This window comes from Buceros rhinoceros, unplaced genomic scaffold (genome assembly GCF_000710305.1).
Source record: "Buceros rhinoceros silvestris isolate BGI_N320 unplaced genomic scaffold, ASM71030v1 scaffold7601, whole genome shotgun sequence".
NCBI lineage: Eukaryota > Metazoa > Chordata > Aves > Bucerotiformes > Bucerotidae > Buceros > Buceros rhinoceros.
In genome coordinates this window covers 35925-56132 of record NW_010394777.1, presented here as the reverse complement: position 1 = coordinate 56132, position 20208 = coordinate 35925, and the positions used below count along the sequence as shown (strand labels likewise).

Here is a 20208-nt window from a genome sequence, read left to right as displayed (position 1 = left end):
TTCCTGCTTTAGTAAATATGAACAAACAGTAAATATCAGCAAACAGAAACAAATACTGATGACATTTTATTGTACTATTATATCTGACTATTTGAGGAACATGGTCTAGATTTCAGTGATAGAGGTTTTGGGAGTTGAGTTTTTTAATGACAGATATGGTGGGTTATTTTTCTTGGTGTCATAAAATATTTTAAACTTTTGAAGGAGGACAGGAAATGTCATGGCTTTTAATATGCCTTTAAGAGTAGAAAATCTGCAGCAAACAGTGCAAGTACTATGTATTTAAATGGTTTCATCCACTGCATGGATGAAAACTTAAGGTTTTGGCCGAAGAAGAATTCGAGCATCGTTGTCTTTTTTTGATAAATAATACGGAAAACATCCAGTTTAGTAAAGTATTTGTTTTCAAAAATGATCATTATAATACTTTGCTTTCTGTTCTAGAATGATTTAACATGTTAAGTGGTCTTTGTCTTTTTGTTTTAGATGAAATGAAGACTTTTGCAGGACAGCAGATTGAACCTCTGTTTCAGTTCTCCTGGCTTGTTGTGTTCCTCACACTCTTGCTGTGTGGAGGTTTGGGTTTATTGCTTGCTTTCACAGTGGATGCCAAGCTTGGAATAGCAGTGTCGCTCAGCTTATTAGCAGTTCTCTACATTTTCTTCAGTAAGTCATCTTTTAAATGAAGTTTGTGGGGGTTTATATTTTTGGAATTCAGTATTGTTTTGTAGCCATGCTTTGTAATTTAGACAAAATACTGAATGTTTTCATAGAAAATAGGACCTTTTTGGACCCTTTCCTTGGCTTTTGCATGTAGTTTGAGAGGGCATTCTTGAAAACAAAGACAAATTTAATATATTAACTTCATTACAGTACTCTTATCATTCTTATTTTTAGCCATAACTGCTAAAAATTCATTTAACTCCTTTTATGCAACTTTGTGCCTAATCTGTTGAAACTTCCTGTGAATGTTGCCTAAAATATAGCCATAACATCTTCTTAAATTTTTAATATTTTAGCTGTAATTTACTTTGGTGGTCGAAGAGAAGGTGAGAGCTGGAACTGGGCCTGGGTGTTAAGTGCAAGGTTGGCAAGACATATTGGATATTTAGAGTTGCTTCTTAAACTCATGTTTGTGAACCCACCAGAATTACCAGAGCAAACAACTAAAGCTTTACCTGTCAGGTTGGTTATTTCATTTATTTACTCTTGAATGACTAGTTCAGGTTCACTCTGAAACTTTTCAAACTGTGCCTGTTGATGTGCATGTTTATATTCTTACGGAAAGCTGTTGAGATTCCTGTTTGAAAAATGGTAGCCCTGGAAGATCATGGAGTAAAATTTTTCAGTGTGAAGAAGATGGTGGTGTTTTCAAGACAAAGTCTGTGCCAAAGTTGGTGAAAGTTACTGATCTTTAGGGGTTTTGACTATCATATTAATAAAAAATTTTCAGCAGTCAAAATAAGAATATAGTTTTCTGGTATATCTTACTGTGTATTATGTTTAATAGTTGTTTCACTGATTACTTCTGATAAGGTTAGTTTTTCTTCCTTTTTCCTGTTTTCCCTTATCCCTTCTTTTGCCCTGTAAGTAGAGCATCAGACTGCTCAAAGTTTCTAGTTTGCCTGAAAGCAAGAAAATTTATGCCATGTGTTTTATAGTTCTGTTTTTTGGAGAATTGTATTTTAGCCTCATGGTGCTTTTATATAATCTTGTTCTTCTGTATTTTTTTTTTAAATCCTCCATAAATGGAGAATTAATGTTGAAGGTAATTTTAAAATACTTGTCAATATTATGTTTTGGCATCATAAAGATATTTTTATGTTTCTACTGCTATCTGAGGTGCTGGTAGCAATGTGATCATTTTACCTTTTTCAGAATTCAAGTTTTAGAAAAGGTAGGACGTCCAAAATAAAGGTCGATAACTGGAGAAGAAATAGAGAAACAAATACTTAAATTCCATGTAGAAGTTAAAATAAATTATTTAAGTATTTTACACTTTGTGCCACCTGAAAAAGCTTACAGCTGCAGAGCTGCAGAAATATTTTTGTTTTGGTTGCCAGAAAATATTTGAAGCTTTCTGAAGTACACAAAATACATGTTTTTTTTCTCTTTCAGATTTTTGTTTACGGACTACAATAGGCTGTCCAGTGTAGGTGGAGAAACTTCATTGGCAGAGATGATTGCTACCCTCTCTGATGCATGTGAAAGGGAATTTGGTTTCTTAGCAACACGGCTATTTCGAGTTTTCAAGACAGAAGATACACAAGGTTTTTATTACCTGAATGACATTTCTGATTATTCCGTTTCAGTGCACTGTTATTGGAGGTTCTGTTTTTCACATTAGAAACAGCTGTAGCAATGCAGAAATTCACACAGAAGGGGAAACTCTGTATTGTTTTGGAGAGAAAAATGCCCTGTTTTCTTTCCTCATGTTGATTTTATTAATATCATAAAGAAGTATCTGCTGTGAAGTACTATTTTCAGAAGAGTCAATGGAAATGTATATTTATATTACATCTTTTTAGATGCAGCATGGTATTTTTCCACAGTAATTAAGTCATTGTGTCAGACAAGTGGAAAAGTATACTTTTGTGTATAGCGAAGAGAAGTTTGTTTAGTTTATTAGATTTTAATTCAGACCTTTTATGAATGACCACTAGTTACTCTTGGAAATAATAAATGTATAGAATATGTTGGTCCAAAGCTGTAAGTTGCTGTTATTAAGTGCTGGTAGGATGGGATGAGATATTCCTACTTGATCCATATGGAACAAACTTTTTTTCTTCTGTCCCATCTGTAAATTTCTGAGAAACATGTGCAGAACAGAGTATGATACTGTGAAGAAAGGGTTTTCTTTAGGGTAACTTTCATATCATAGAAGACTTATTTCTTAGTTCAGTTTCAGTCAGTTACTTATGATTTCTTTTTGACCTTGACTACAAATTGAGGAGTCTATTACATGCTGTCTTGTCTCACAAAGTGAAATGATCAGACTCTCCTGTCTTGCAGAGTGTGGAAAAAACATGCTGTGTGCTGAACACAACTTACTCTTAATTGTTCTTTCTCAAATTCACTGAATGTTCTTTATGAAAGTGATATATGGAGTTATATCCTTATTTCTATAAGTTTCATCCCTATTTCTATATTAGACATTCTGCAGTTCTGCTACTTAACTTCAGTGAAACAGCTTTCATCATGCTCTAATTTCTCCCAAAACTGACTTGAGAATGGCAGTGTAGTGCTGGCTTCTTGTGATGAGTTGCAGTAATCATCCTTTCCTTTTCATTTGTAATCTTACATTTCTCTTGTATTCCTTGGCTCTGTTGCCTTCCTGTGCTCTCTCTAATTATCTAATTGATTTTTTTTTTTAATTTTATCTCTTTGATTTTGCACATCATCTCTTGTCTCCAGTTGTTTGTAGGTCTCAGGTCATAGATTTCTTGTCTCTAGATGTTCATAGAAATTCCATATAGGTTTCTTTTTAGTCTCCTTATCTTTAATTTTTACTGCATCTGTAAACTTGCAGACAAGCTTATTCAATTGCCATTTCATTAGTGCTGATTCCTAAGTCTCTCTCTAATCTACTTCTGTCTCTTTCTAGCTAGAGGAAGCTTATGTTGCTACTTCAAAATGACTAGAACTGAGTGTTACTGTAACTGAGCTGTTATTCTTCTCTTCTTGCCCCTCACTCCTGTCATGATGCATTTCTGTTGCTTTGTCCTGCATCACAATCCTATCTGTCACATATGTCAGTAATGTGAAAGACCTTGCCAGCTCATACCTTGGTCTGGAATATCATGCATGGACTGTGTATAAACCTTGTATATTCTTTCCACATAGCCTATTTAAAATTTTCCATTCCAGTTCAAGTATTGAATTTTAGCTGTCATCATTTTGCATCAGGTTGTTGCTACGTTCTGTTCCTTTATCAACAAATGTGTACAGTAGATGGGAATGTTCTAGATGTGTACAGATCCTAAAGGCAGAGACTGCTACTTTGAAAAAAAAAGCTATTTCTTTGATCACTACTCTAGCTGTGCTACCCTCCAGCTGCAATATTTCTTATCAATCCAGTTGAAGTCAGGAGGTCTGTATTCTCTTGAGGCCCTTGTGATCTGTCCAAACCTTACCCAAACAAGGGAGGAATGCAGTAGGTATATTTTAGCATGCAAGAAGGATAGTCTCAGGTTGCAGCTTGCAATTTCGATTTAGTTCTCCAGTGGCATCACTATATTATTTGATTATGTAAGTATCGTCTCTCCAACTAGTTACCATACTGTTTTCCAAGGATTTACTTGTGTAAATACACTTTACTGAGAGATGTCAGAAAAGGGATGATATCACTGATATGAAGTCTGTTTAATAAAGATCATTTCCATCCAGTGTGGATTTCTTGAAGCAATGGAAATAATCTCTGCTTCATAATTACCAAGAATTTTGGCAAATTGAGACTGTTTTTTTTTTTTCACAGGTGTGACTGGATAGTAACACTGTGGTAACCGTTTGTGCAACGTAGTGTTTTATGAGAGATAATGCAAGTTAACAGATTTTGTAATCACCTCTGCTTAGATTTTGCATTCATTTTAACAGCAAATACTTATTTTGTAGGTAAAAAGAAATGGAAGAAAACATGCTGTCTCCCATCCTTTGTGATTTTCCTGTTCGTACTGTCTTGCGTGGTTTCTGCAATTGCCCTGCTGGCGATTTTTAATGTGGAACCAGCCAACACGACAGTGAATGTTATCCTTATATCTCTCACTTGTGTTGTTGGTTTGGCCTTTATCTTGAATTGTCGCACGTGGTGGCAAGTGATGGATTCAGTTTTGAATTCTCAGAGAAAACGTCTTCACAATGCTGCCTCCAAGCTTCACAAGTTGAAAAGTGAAGGATTCATGAAGGTAAGCATTTATATGAATTTGCCATTAAAAGAACTGAAACCAACCCCCAAACCTGTAGCCTTCTTAAATGGGATGCTATTGATTTAATCATGCCAAGTCTTGCAAGACTAGAGTGAGCCTTGGTAAGTTTTTTTTCTGAAGGGAACACTTCTGTTCCACTGGTAATGATGCTTAGTGTACAAGACCTGGCTGCTGCAACTTCGTGTTGAAAGGCTTAAAATCTACAGACTGCATATCTGAATAGGAATGACTGAGCATCAGAGTAATAGCGTAATTTGCTTGGCTGTAAGACAGAAAATTTTAGTGTGTATTTTATGCAGAGCAATTTTTGAGGATTAGCTGAAGCTACCAGTACTGATTTACAGTGCATAAATGGAATTTAAGTAAGGCTAGGTTGATACATTAAAGTGGAATATGCACTTATGCTGAATGTTTTTGTGCAGATAGGAAGTTCAAATTTTGGAAGTGACGTTTTAGGACTTTAACTTTGGGTATTTGTAAGTATTTAATGTTGTAATTTTATTGAAGTATTTTTGGGACAAGTAGCAATCTGCAAAAGGAATTATATCTTTGTGAGAGTTTTGAGTATAGAGATGTCTTTTTCTTCTTTGCTTTTCATTTCTATAGGTTTTGAAATGTGAAGTGGAACTGATGGCCAAAATGGCAAAAACCATTGACAGCTTCACTCAGAATCAAACAAGGCTTGTTGTAATTATTGATGGATTGGATGCTTGTGAACAGGACAAAGTTTTACAGATGCTTGATACGGTGAGTTGGATCATTTTATGAAGATGATCTCTGGATCAATTGAATGATGTCTTCTGTAGATGAGCTCAGATACATACAGTTCCTGTGTATTTTGTGTAGAAAGAAGGCATGTATACAGAGTCTGTGTGTTGTACTCTTTTAACATTTATATACATTGACATAACTGTAATATAAGAGCAATGGCTTCTAGAAGTTGAAAGTTAAATCCCAGTACAGGTTAATACTTGTGAAAAGTTTTGAAATAATCAGATGTATATTATTGAAAATTAATTTCCTGATGAAACAAACTTAAAATGTTTGGACCATTTTTTGTGCTTAGTGTTGAAGTACTTCAGATGGAAAGTACTTAAATGCTGAATATTTGAGGAGGGCTAGGACATTACTGCATGATACCTTCTTGGTGATGACTGCCACTTTCACTTCTCCTGCTGGTTTGTGATGTTTGATTATTTCTATTTGTGGATAAGTTCCTAACATTAGGTATCTCACAGAGAAGAAACTGGCATCTCTGTATGTGTCTTGCCCTCTCAGGTTTATAATTTGAACAGAATGAATATGAAATGTTGAGTCAGACATTCAAATGATCCACGACTACTATTAACTCTTATTAACAAGGTGTACTGTCTACTTTTTTACAGGTGCGAGTCTTGTTTTCAAAAGGCCCCTTTATTGCTATTTTTGCAAGCGACCCACACATTATTATAAAGGCTATTAACCAGAATCTCAACAGTGTTCTACGTGATTCAAACATAAATGGACATGATTACATGCGAAACATAGTCCATTTGCCCGTTTTTCTGAATAGCCGAGGACTCAGTAATGCAAAAAGAATGATGGTAGCTTCAACAACCAATGGGGATATTCCTTATTCAGATAATGCAGGTAAGGTTATGCAGGAGGATGATGTGAAAGTTCCAGAAGTCTAGTTTTTGGAACAAACTATTTAAATAATTTTAGGTTGTTGCCAGTTATAGGTAGTTCAAGTGTATATGAATGGGGAAAATGCCTGTCTTTTGTTTTTCTGTCCATAGGATTGCATGAAGAAGTTGACAGGAGAGTTTCTCAGAACAGTCTTGGAGACATGACCAAGCTTGGTAGCAAAACTGCCCTCAATAGGCGGGTGAGAGAGATTTTTTTTTTATTTTTTTTTTTATATACTAAATGGAGATACTTGTCATACCTTTTTTTTTCCTATTCTTTTCGGTTTTCTTTCATGGTTTTTTTTGGCAGACTTATGAAATCATTCTCATGAAATTAATATAAATGATCCACTTACGAAAAGTACATTCTTAAATAGGTAACTTATGCTCTGTCAAAAAGGAAAAGATTTGTTTGCTCACCAAAGTGTTCTTTTCCTCAAAGACTTAAATTTAGCTGTCTGTGAATTATGAGATGATAAAGCATACTGGTACTAGCTATGATCTATATAGGTATTTATGTTTTGGTTTTTTGTGTGTAAGCCTGGTATCACTTGATCACAGGATGTTGCAACACAGAGCAGTAGTTGAGCAAATGAAGAAATTTGGAATATTATACTACTAGACTTTTAATGTAACATGTCCAGGAAACACTTTGTTTCCTGCTTCCTGTTCTGTTTTCACATCTTTATGTAAAATTAGAAAGTGGTTGAATAAAAGGTATCTAGGAAGTGGTGAAAAGCAATGCAGATTATGAGGATTCTGAAGGCTTTTGAGCTGCTGTAGGTAGAGACCTGGGAAGTTCTGTAGCAAGGGAACCTGACGTTCTCTTTAATTTTAAAAAGAAAGTAGGAAATGGATGGAATTAACTTTTTGTAGCGACAGTAAGAAACAATGATGGCAATGCTGAAATTAGTAACCCTTTAACAAAATATCTCACTGAGTCACTCTACTTTGCCCTCAGAATTGCCGTGAAAGTAAAATGTGTAACTCCTACCAGTTCTTGGCTGGTATGGAAATCATATTCAACTGTTACATAGCTAAATCAGAATGAAATTCTGATAAATATTTTTATGGTATTTCGTGTCAACTTCGTTGACAGGTGTTCTCAAAAGTTCTAACTTCATAATCAAGTAAAAGTGAAGTATTTCAAATATATAAGTTTTTTTTTCTAATCAGTGTTCCTTGCTGCTTTTGTATCATTGTCAGGATACTTACCGAAGACGCCAGATGCAACGTACCATTACCCGTCAAATGTCTTTTGATTTGACCAAGCTATTGGTTACAGAGGACTGGTTCAGTGATATCAGTCCTCAGACCATGAGAAGATTGCTAAATATTGTTTCAGTGACAGGTGAGTGTGGCATGTAGTTACACTGAGACTTTGTAGTGTGTAAACTTAAAAAGTCCGTGAGTTGATTTGGAAAATATTCCTGAAGCAAACTCTTCTAGAGTGCAAACAAAGATTATAGAGTATTCTATGTAGAATTAAAAACAATAAATGATATTTGTTTGTTTCATTGAATTCATTTGGGAGGCAAATGATTCAAGTCTACATTTTTTAGGAAATTTTATATTTTTTAGTTGTAAAGGGGGATAATATATTTTTTCATTTCGTAATACCCTAATGTGAACAAAGTTCATAGTGCTAGTATCTTAAAAGACAAACTGCAGGGTAAACCAGGTATGCATCCTTTACATTTTAGTGTCTTTTTTCCCTAAATGGTTGTCTGAGGCTGATGAAAGCATTTTATGACATGTTTTCCTTCAACAAAACACAATCAAGACATTGGTATCTTTGAGGTTTAAAAACTGGAAACAGCGGGAAAAGGATTTATGGAGGTTCTGCATCACGTGATTGTAGGCAATTGCCTACCCTGGGTGAAGTTCAGAAATCATCCTGTCTGTATTGCACAGCACATAGATGGAGCTATGGCCTACGCGAAAGCTGGAGAGGAACTTTGTTCAATGGCGTGTAGTGATAGGACAAGGTGTAAAGGCTTTAAACTGAAAGAGAGTGCATTTAGATTAGATATAAAGAAGAAATTCTTTACTTTGAGGACAGTGAGGCACTGGAACAGGTTTCCCAGAGCTGTGAATGACCCCTTCCTGGCGGTGTTTAAGGCCATTTTGGATGGGCTTTACAGAATCACAGAATGGTGTAAGTTGGAAGAGACCTCTGCAGACCATCTAGTCCAACTCCTAAACCTACTAAACCTACTGAAGCAGGTTCACCTGCAGCAGCTTGGACTGGATTGTGTCCAGCTGAGTTTTGAGTATTTTCAGAGAAGGAGATTACACAACTTCTCTTGGCAGCCTGTTCCAGTGCTGTCACCTTCAAAGAAGATTTTCCTCATGGAATTTCCCCTGTGTTCCAGTTTGTGCCCATTCCCCCTTGTCCTGTCACTGGATATCACTGAAGAGTCTGTCCCCATCCTCCTGACACATGCCCTTTAGATATTTATAAGCATTGATCAGATACTCTCTCATTCTTCTCTTCTCCAGGTTAAACAGACCCAGATCTCTCAGCCTTTCCACATAAGAGAGATGCTCCAGTCCTCTGATCATATTCATAGCACCCCACTGGACTCTCTCCAGAAGTTCCTTGTCTCTCTTGAACCAAGGAGCCCAAAACTCCAGATGTGGCCTCACTAGGGCAGAGTAGTCAAGATACACAATGTCCACTGCCCTTCCCTCCTCTACCTAGCTAGTTCATACCATTGTAGAAGGCTGACAGATTGGTCAGACGTGATCTCCCCTTGGTGAATCCATGTGGAGCACTCCTGATAACTTTCTTTTCCTCCACATGCTTAGAGATGACATCCAGAATGAGCTGTTCCATTACCTTTCCAGGGATGGAGGTAAGGCTGACAGACCTGTAGTTTCCTGGGTCGTGCTTCTTGCTCTTATAGAAGATGAGCAACACTGGCTTTCCTACAGTCCTCAGGCACATTGCCTGTTCTCCATAACCTTTCAAAGATGATGGAGAATGGTTGAGCAATAACATCTGCCAGCTCGCTCAGCATTCACTGGTGCATCCCATTGGGGCCTGTGGATTTGTGGGTGTCCAGCTGGCCTAACTGATCTCTAGCCTGATCCTTCTCAACCAAGGGAAAGTCTTCCTTTCTCCAGACTTTCTCTTTTCTTCCAGGGACTGGGATTCCTGAGGGCCAGCCTAGCAGTAAGGACTGAAGCAAAGGTGGCATTCAGTAACTCCACTTTCTCTGTATTCTCCATCGCTAGAGCACCCACCTCACTCAGCAGCAGACCCAGTTTGCTCTAGTCTTCCTTTTGCTACTAATGTACTTGAAGAAGCTCTTCTTATTGTCTTTGACATCCCTTGCCAGATTTAACTCCAGGTTGGCCTTAGCCTTCTTTTTTGGATCCTTGCATACTGTGACAAGGTTCCTATATTCCTTCCACGTGACCAGTCCCTTTCGCCACATACTGTAAACTTCCTTCTTCCAAGTGAGTTTTTCCAGAAGCTTCTTGCTCATCTGTGCATCTCTTTTGCCTCCTTTGCTTGATTTCTTACTCAGAGATGCACTGATCTTGAGCTTGGAGTAAGTGGTGCTTGACTATTAACCAGCTTTCTTGGGCCCCCCTATCTTCTAGGGTCCTAACCATGGAATCCTTCCAAGTAGGTCTTTGATGAGGCCAAAGTCAGCTCTCCTGAAGTCCAAGATTGTAATTTTACTTATTGCTCTGCTCTTCCATGTAGGATCCTGAACTCCACCATCTCATGGTCACTGCAGCCAAGGTCGCCCCCAGCCTTCTCATCCCCAACCAGACCTTCTTTGTTTGTTACTACAAGCAGCACATCTCTCCTCATTGGCTCCTTCACCTGTGTCAAAATTATCACTGCACTGCAGGAACCTCCTGGATGGTGTGTGTCCTGCTGCGTAGCCTTTCCAGCAAATATCAGTGTGGTTTAAGTCCCTGATAAGAACCAGGGCCTGTGACTGTGAGGCTACTTTCATCTGTCTGTAGAAAGCCTCATTGTCTCCCTCTTCCTGATCAGGTGACCTGTAGTAGACACCCACAGCAGTGTCACCCACAGTAGCCTGCACCTTAATTCTCACCCATAAGCTCTTGACTCATTCTTCATCCTCGTCTAGGCAAAGCTTGATACATTCCAGTTGCTCTCTCACAAAAAGAGCATCTTCACCACCTCAGCTTGCTGGCCTGGCTTCCCTAAAAAGTGCATAGTTGCCCATGATGGCATTCCAATCATGTGAGCTATGCCACCACATCTCTATAATTGCAATGAGATCATGGCCCTGCAACCACTCACAGGTGTCCAGTTCTTCCTGTTTATTCCTTGTGCCGTACATGATGGTGTACGGGCATTTCAGAGACGTGATCGAGCAAGAAGGTTTCCCTGGAGAGGGCTGCCAGAGAGCCCATCATTGAGGTAGCTGGCCTTCTGAATCTCATCTTGGAAGGCGGCTAAGGAACATTTGCTACTGCTTTGTTTGGTCTGGTTTATTCCCCAGTTGGATGAGATAGCATGAGCATTGCCATTTTGGACCCTGCCCCGAGTCCTTCAGTTTAAAGCCCACCTCACCAAGTTGGCCAGACTGTTGCCAAAGGTTCCCTCGCCTCTTCTAGATGGGTGGATTCCACCCCTCTGTAATGGGTTATAGTCCTCAAAGAATCTCCCTTTGTCATAAAACCCTTGTGAAGTCACCAGCCATGTAGCCAGAAGTCGTCAAGCATTATACATCTATTTCAGGCTGCCCTTTTTCCTCTAACCGGTAAAATGGAGGAAGAGGTAACTTCGGCACCAGTATTTTTCATTTGCACCCCCCAGGCTTTATAGTCCCCACTGATTCTGCCCAGGTTCTGGCTTGCAGTGTCATTCTTGCCCACATGAAAGACAGTAACAGTGGATAGTAGTCGGTGCTCTTGAGAAGTTGTGTCACCCTGTTGGCAGTGTCTCAAGTCTTAGCTCCCAGAAGCAACATACATCTCGTGACTCTTATAGATCGGCAGATGGATGCCTCAGTGCCCTTTTACAGAGTTACTTGCTACAAGCACACATCATTTCTTTTTATGGTATTCACTGGTTGCTGAAGCAAGGAAAAAAAAACCCCTGTGTTTCTTTTCCCCTTCTCTCTTCCATTAGGTCGTTTGTTAAGAGCTAATCAGATCACATTCAACTGGGATAGACTGGCAAGTTGGATCAATCTCACAGAGCAGTGGCCGTATAGAACATCGTGGCTCATACTGCATCTTGAAGAGACTGAAAGTGTTCCAGATCAGCTGACTTTGAAAACGATCTATGAGAGGTGGGTGTTACTCTGATAATGGTATGCGCTTTCAATTATGAAAATAGTGATCGTTATTACTGATTATTAGATTATCATGGATTTCAAACAGCTACCAAGTTGTAATTCAAAATTCCCACAGTCTTAACCATCTTCTGTTAACTTTTAGAAACTTTTAAAAACTTTTAAATGACTTTCATCGCTGTTTAATGCATCACGTGCGCGTGTGTGTTTTGTATTAGAAACAAAGAGAATTATGGTGGAATTCTCTCACAGATAGCTAGCTCTGCTGCTGTCTCTTGATATAATTTTAATCTTTGTATTGGCTAAGCTAGAAGTTGGGTTTTTTCCCCTAGTTAGAAATTTGAACTAAGCTCTGCAAAAACTGCCTTCACTAGTAAAGATCTCTGAAGGTTTGGTGCTTAGCAAGAGTACTTGAGTACATGGCAGGAATATGAAAGTGAAGCATGATGTTTCTCCATTGCTGGTACAAGTTGCTGTCAACAGAGCTGTATAGATGTTGCAACTGAGAGCAAATGGTGCCTGTGTTGCCAGTGAACATGCCTCTCCAGAACCTGGTTACTTGTAAGAAGGGACTTCTGGATTGTGACAAGTGGCCTGATGAGAGTGGGAGGAATGGAAGGGGGTGTGACTGGGAGTTGGGCCTGTAAGAAAAAAGCAGAATCTGAGAACAAAAGTCAGTTAGAGAAAATAAGTTTATGACTTGAATAAGAAATAAGTGAGATCAGATGAAAAGAACAGTTGAGGTAAAGAGGGAGTACTGGAACTGATTGAACAAGTTACCAGAAAATCTAGAGACTTTGCAGGGTCCAGGGAAAGAATGGCGGAAAGAATGGAGAAAAGAATGAACTTGGACAGAAAACTTTTGAAAGGTCCCTTGCACTGAGTCAAAGAATGGGAGAAGGTGAGCTGGATGAGAGTCTAGGATGGGTTGGAAATCGTTGAAGTGTTGAGAATGGAATTGGGATTGATGGCAAAGATGACTGTATTAGGAAAGGAAAGTCAAAGTGAGGTTAAGATCTGAAAGAGAGAGCACCCAGAAGGTAGAGGAACAAGGGTGAACTGGGCATGATGAGACAGGATTGGAGGTAGACAAAGAGGGCAAGTAGTAGACTGGAGCGGCTTCAGTTTGGGAAGTTCTTTCCAAAGTATCAAACTTCAGAAGTAAGTGCGTGCTTGATTAGAAATCACTGTCCTCTAGAGAATGGATCCGTTGCCTGGGTTTTACATTTCCTCTGAGTATAAGATGCCTGTGAAATCACAGATAAAATAATGAGAACCTACCTCTGCATTGTGGATTCACGTGGTTAGTGTCACAAATGTTTATGTGTTCAGGTAAATATAATAATTCAAAATCATTGGGGGTTCCCTCTCCTGTCATGCCTTCCAGTACCCTTGCTGTGGATAAGTCTTAACTTCTCTTTATTTAAATTTGCCATGTGGCATGTTTCACCATTTTCGTTGCACCCTTTTGATTATTAGCATTGATGTAATAAATCCCTTTGGAGTGATCAAAGTCCAAAGCTATCTTCAAGGTGTAACAATGTTTCAGTTTTCTGATAAACCAAAGGGAGTATTAATTAGAGACCTGAGTCATTCTCATAAATGGGTAGTGGTAATTCTGGTATAAACTAACCTTAAATCTGTAGTAAGCCAATGTGAGGAGAAGGAAAGGACAGTTACAATTAAATGTGAATGACTGACTTACTTGGGTTCTGGATTATTTTGTTTTTAGTACAGACACTTGAGCTGTTGATACTCAATGTGTCAGTGTCTGTTAGTTCAGGTGTGGAGGAGGTTTCATGAATCCTGCTATGCTGTTGTGCCTCTTGCTATGCAGGTTGTGTTTGGAAGTAAGATAGCCCTTGAGTAGAGTGCTAATTCATAACTGACAGTTGTAAATGTATGAATAAATTTCTAGTGTATAAAACTAGGATCTGTAATGTAAAGAAACAGTGAAGAATCCTGTACCGTGTATTGGAAAAGGGAAGGTGACGATCATCTTTTAAGTAAAGCCGTTTGTATTCTACCTGCAATACCAGAAAAACTGGTAGCAAAAATTACCAACAGGATTATCTGATATGAAAATAATAAAGTTTAAAAACCTGACTTTCTTATACTTCTTAACCATTAAAAAAAAAGTTAATAATGATATAATTGCTGCATGCTTAGGAAGAGAGAGACACTTGATGTGTCTCAGCCATTTCTGTTTAACCTATCTGAGGGACTCATTATGTAACTCTACTGATGCAGTCTGAGATCTCATCTGTCTGGTGATTTGGGTGATCATATTTACCATATGCTGAGTATGAAAAGGTCTGCGAACGCTTCTCTTGGATTAACCAGTGCTCTAAAAATTCTGTTTTATCCAAAATAATCCTTTCTGTGTCATTGTTTCTCTTTTGATCTACAGTTGTTTGAAGCTGTAGATTCACTTGGCTTGAATATCTGTTTCTGTATCAGTTCAAACTAGAGTATTTACTTTAGTTCCTCTTTCAAAACTTCAGTTTCTGTTTTCTAAGGTTTTCCATTTGGAGTCTCATGAAAAGATACCAGATTTTGATACTTTTAGCTTCTGTTCCTGTACTGAGTTTGTGTTAACTTCTTTCCTGCCTTTTATTCTGCAAGGATTTTTCTACAAAGTATTTTGGTACTTTAGAACAGGAACAAGAATGTAAGTTTCCTAGTATTGAATAGTTTGTGTCAGTGTGCTTTTTATTATGACAGTTCTAGTTCTACTTTGGTTTTGCTGCATTTCTGAACTCTTAAGTGTATGAGGAGAGGGGTCTGCTTGGGCATCTCCCTTCGATGAAAGGAATCTTGTAGGTTCTGTCTTAAGTGCAGGTTTTCCACACTCGATCTCATTCTCCAGGTAAGGAGAATGCTTTGATACTAGTTTTCCAGCTTTTTAAAATATCATTAATCTGTTACAGGTACCTTCAGCTGAAGAGTTACAGTTGATAATTTGTCTGTATGCTGAGGGTATGACAAGTGATAATAAAACCTATGTTGTTTTACTGCTGTGTCTTTGGAGGCAGATCATAACCAGCTCTGTACTGTCAATACTGCTGTGGCAAGAGTGCAGTTCCGTGCGAGAGCTGATGGCGGTGGTACCTGTGTGTGGTGGTGCTGTGCCAGCAGGTGGCACCAGCGCAGCAACAGTCTATCCAGCGCAGCGCTGACAGCTGCTGTGTGCTTGTTTGTCTTAGCAATGTTTTTCACTAAATGCTTTGTTTTTCACTATTTCAAAGAATAAACAATATTTTCACAACTTAGAAAAAGTATAGAAGATAAGAAGAATCAAGTAGTCAAGTGTTAAGGAATGAAACAATAAAAATAGTCTACAGTTAATTCCCCTTTGTGTATGTATTACCATTTATTTAGATGATCACGTGCTATTTTGCCTCCATAAGAATCCTATCTTTTAATGTCCAGAATTTAATTTTGCAAATTGTATAGACAGCCTGTGTCGTAAAGAGCCATTTTCTGTCACATCTCAGTGCTATTTGTGGTAGCTAAAAAGAATGCAATAGGAAAACTAAACTAAGATAACTGAAAGTTGCTCTAGAATTGTCAGTTTGTGTGATGCCAGATTAGTCACCTCTATCATACCTTTCACTTGGACAGTATTTGTGCTTGTTGGGAGGTGGTGTATAGCTTATGGTTCTGTAGGCTAATACTAATAAGCATTCAGTGTTGCCTCACTTCTGTTCTCTCAATTCCAGCTCCTCTGCTGGTCTGGATCTTTGCTTGCTCTAGCTTTCTCATCATCAGGGTTTTCATGTAGTCTTTCTCCTTCCCAGGTGAAGCTCTTAATTCTGATTTTTTGTCTGTTGCATACTCCTTTCCCTTTCATGTTTAGATTGTGCTAATGACATTACCAACTTTTCATTCTGTTCTATTTTAGTTAATTTTTTACCATTTTAACTTTGTGACCCAATTACAAATAATAATCCTCATTAAGTTTACTTACTAAATGATATAATCTTCTGAACATGTTTTATCCTTTTATATCCTTATCACAGCAGAAACCAAAATCTACAATACTTTGTCTATTGTAAGATGTTCCTAGAACTCACCAAGGTAATTTTGTAACCCTCTTGCCTGTAGGCCTTTGTCCTTCTGAAATCTGAAGGTGTTAGAGAGAGTTTCTGAATCTATGAGCAAACCAGTTCTCTTGTAGGTATGTCAGATTTACTGTCTTGTCACTTCTTAAAGGTGTTAGTAGCTGGACTGCCTTTGCTGATAAAATCTGTTTCATGTATTAAGGTGTATACAGCTGAAAGTGAAATTTCAGGTGTGTGTGTGCTCTTTGAGTTGAAGAATGCAGTTCAGAAAATGACTGACTAAACTTGTAAACACTTGAAAAACCGTGGATGTCTGAGGTTTTAGCCCTGAAGTTCCTGTAACATTTGCAGTTCTGCTACTGTGAATGCCCAGAATTGCTAGAGTGAGGCCTAAGTTGAGTCGTGTGGTGCTTACCCTGCATCTAGAGTCTATTCAGGATCCTTGAGAGTCCATAGCTGAAGCCCTTTGAAATGCCTAGACAGTAACTGGTTTGAGCATGTTTGCAGCAGGAGGAAAAGATTAGGTCTAGCACAAAACACAGCATCAAAGGCTATTTGGATCTGAAGATAGATGTGTTTAAATTAGTTATACCAGGTGCTGGGGCAGGCTGAATGACAAGTTGCAGGAACCTTCTGGTCCTGGTGATCATGAGGAGTTGTCCTGAGAGGCATGGACACTGTGGTAAAGTTCCAGCTGGACTTCAAAAAGAAAATGGCAGGGAACACACTGCAGGTACCAGAACAACTTAATGATCTACCTGTTATGTAGTACCCCTTGGGGAAAAAAAAAGAAGTCAATATGAAGCTGATAATAGTCCATGAGAATTTCCTCACGGTCATGTCTGAATACCATTGGGGTAAAACATTCACCCAGAAATTTGTTAGATCCATGGTAAGTATTGTCTTTTCTCATGGGGTTAGTAGCTAGATTCCATATCTTTCTGGATATAATTCTGGCCATTACCTGGTGAAACTGTGACAAGTGTAAGGCTGGTGTACCTAGGGAGATAGTCCTAAGAGAAACCATGACTCACTGTCTCAGTGCTTGAAGATACTGGGAGAGGAGAGCCCCTGTCCCCAGAACTGAATTTACAATTTGTTCAGTGATGCGGAATTCAGGTATTCATACAAACTTCTATTCAAGTGCTTTCTACTGGCTGGTTCTGATATTACTCTGCTTGTCATGCTTTAGGTCATGAGGGACAGTCCTATCTGTCATTTTTTGCCCAGGCTTTGCTCAAACTGGGGTATTAACACAGGACTTGACAGTTCTTTGTGAGGATATCACCAAATAGCTGCTGGTCCCTGAATTTCTGTGACGTGATGATTATTACATATTAATTCAAAATATTAAAGAATGAGAGCTTGGCTCAGGATAGAAGAAAATCTCATGAGCCATCTGTTCTTATTAGTTTCCACCCTTACTTAATCGCCTTGAAAACATGCATTCTGGGGAGCTGAAGGAAACTATGGAAATCAAGAATCTTAAATCTTTGATTTAAAGAAAAGATATGTAACTTCCAGGATGACAAAATGGTTGTGTTTTCCTCAGAGTTTTAAGTAACCGTTAGTTAGAACTGAGCAACGTACAATTCATCCGTCACTTGGGCTTAATTTAACCTCTGCAATCAAATATTTGTGCACATATATGTGCATGCCTACTCATGATGGATGGCAAAATGGACGGCAAAATGATGTGCCAAAGCAGAACACACTAAATTTAGAAGAATAACATAATAGATTTTCAGGATTCTTTTTTTCTGGGACTGAAGGATCTAAGCCAGTCATAGCTTATATATTACTTTTTCTTAATGCTTTTGCAACTTTTATGTTATTGTAAGGAATAACATATTGTGGAAGACATCTGCTGTGTCTGAAATAATGGAAAGTGTCAGTGTTACTTCATTTCTTCAGTTCTAGATGTTGTCTTTCCAGTTTCAGACCTGGTTTACGATTTTGCCTGCTTTTTTCCTAATCTCTTTACTGATGTTACCCCTTCTTGGAAGTAACCACAGAAATAGTTATCTCCAGTAATGGTAACCAGGGAAATACTTAATTCCAGGTTCCTAAATAACTCATTCTCTGTTTCACTAAGTTTCATTTTTTCTTCAGATTAACCTGGTAAAAACTAGTTTAGTTATAAGTGGAACAGCAGCTGATTACTGTAGTAATGGAGTTTGGAGTTCTCTGGTGCGGTTTCATTGGTGCTATGTTTTACTGATAAGTTCGGATCTTTTGCGTGATCCACCAAATTAGGAAACTGCTTCGGCAGGGTAAAACATTTTTCTGTTTCACGCAGAGTTGAATGTTTCTGCTTTGTTGTTTACTACTTCAATTTAAGAAAGTATATTTACAGTATACTGAAAATACCAGCAAGATAAGAATGTAATGAATTTATTTTATTAAATAAATTTATTTCATAAAAAATCAGAAAATAGTATTCTGTAGCACTAGTAGTAAAACTTATTTTTCCCCATATAAAGGCTCATTTATTTTTATAGCAATTTGATAACACATCTGCTTGCTTTATTCAGCTGAAAAGAAAATGTTGGTTCTTGGTGTTTTGTAAAATTGCTTTGTTAAATTATTTTTGAAATCGTTCAACTTTTAACAAATGACATTTGATACTAACATTGGAAAGCAATTTCAGCTAATTAAGTAGATCCTTCTATAAACCATTGGAACATTAAGATGACAAACTGTTCATTCAGGATTAGTTTAATTGGTACAATTATTGTAATTTTGTTGCAATTATGTGCGCTAAAAGCTTTTGTCTAAATCATTTGAGGGTTTTTTGTTAATACACATAAGTAAGAAGAAAAGTAAAATAAAAACTGAAGATAAGCATTATCTGTCTACTTTTTTATTACAGTGCTTTAGACAAGTGTCTATTAAATCATTCTTTTAAAAAAGTATGTTACGTGTTTTCAGCAAATCTCCAGCAATGTTAAAATTGAGCAAGATCATCTGAAATGTAACTTTTTTGGAAGGTTATTATGTTAATTCCAGTTTTGACACTGTTTAAATTGTTTTTAATAAAAGGGTGAAATTAACTTTTAAGGGATTTGCAAGTTGTGTAAAATCTATTGATGTATTAATTTAAGAAGTGTAGCTTTTTAGTGATTACAGAAATAAAAAATGAAGAAGCTATGGAAGGCGCTGCATTCATCACTCTGGTTATAATGTCCTCTGCAATCATCTTTTGCCCAGGCCAGGTTTAAATAAATCCCTTCTTTTAAGTAGACAATCTAATATTATTGTAGACCTCACAGCGAGGCATTACTTCTAAATATTTAACTGGCTTTTTGGTTTTCAGTTCCCTTTTACTACCTCCTACATAAAACACAGGATACATGAAGTTACTCTGCTTCTTACTGTGCTAATAGTGTGGTCTCGATGTTAAAAGGCAACATACCAGTTAAGTAATAGGTGGTTGTTGCCCAGACTGCCTACTAAATAGACCTACATGAGGCAAGGCATAAAAGAGAAGAAAGTACCGGAGGACATGAAAAGTTAGAAGGAAGTTTGGGTGGAAAGGTAATAGGGAGAGAAAAAGGATTGGAGCAAAAGCTAATGAGAACAAGACAAAAGGATCATTTTTAGCTTTTTTTTTTAGTTACCTTTGTAATACAGAGTAATAGTTCATATTTCTAAAATACTTCCCAGATAATTTTAAATGTCTGCAGTATAGTTAATGTGCATTGATGTCTCTCAGACATGCTCCTATGTATATTTCAGATCTGCTGTAAGCATCACTGATTGGTCCTAGTTTAGGGTAGAACACAGAAGCCTTAGTTTTAGCAAAAACTAAAAAGCTTTCTTTCCTGAAGTTGTTTTATGTTTAACCTGAGTAAGTCAATTCATGAGACTTACATACTTTTTGTAGAATTTATAAAGTTGGGAAATAAAATTGGAGATAGTGGCTTTTTGTGTCTGCTGAACACTTTTGTCAAAAGTAGAATATTTATTCAGAACCCAAGAACATGGGAAAACTTTGTGAGGTAAGATAAGCTGGAAATTTCTCTCTTCCCTACATGCTGCTAGTGGCTGTATCCTGGCTTTTATCCCACAATAAATGTGATGTGATCTATTTCTCAGGAAAAAAGAGGAGATAAAATACTTGCCTCATATTCAGAAAAGACTTATGTCTCATACTGCTGTAAAAGCTTACCACTGAGCATGGGATATCAAGTGCTCTGGAAGCTGATGCTCTAGTTCCTTGCAACAACTTGGTCACGTGCCCGTACAAAAAACTTGCCTCTTT

General features: G+C 37.7%; 1 protein-coding gene across 1 annotated transcript in view; it reads left to right on the top strand.

The window, feature by feature from the left end:
- KIDINS220 (kinase D-interacting substrate, 220kDa) overlaps window positions 1-20208 on the top strand; it is a 67401-nt gene that overhangs the window by 20958 nt on the left and 26235 nt on the right. The window contains exons 13-21 of the mRNA XM_010145322.1: window positions 487-666; window positions 1020-1185; window positions 2119-2270; window positions 4612-4901; window positions 5529-5669; window positions 6308-6551; window positions 6701-6789; window positions 7796-7940; window positions 11715-11877. Of these exons, the coding sequence (XP_010143624.1) occupies window positions 487-666; window positions 1020-1185; window positions 2119-2270; window positions 4612-4901; window positions 5529-5669; window positions 6308-6551; window positions 6701-6789; window positions 7796-7940; window positions 11715-11877 (1570 nt within the window). The remainder of the gene's footprint in view (window positions 1-486; window positions 667-1019; window positions 1186-2118; window positions 2271-4611; window positions 4902-5528; window positions 5670-6307; window positions 6552-6700; window positions 6790-7795; window positions 7941-11714; window positions 11878-20208) is intronic.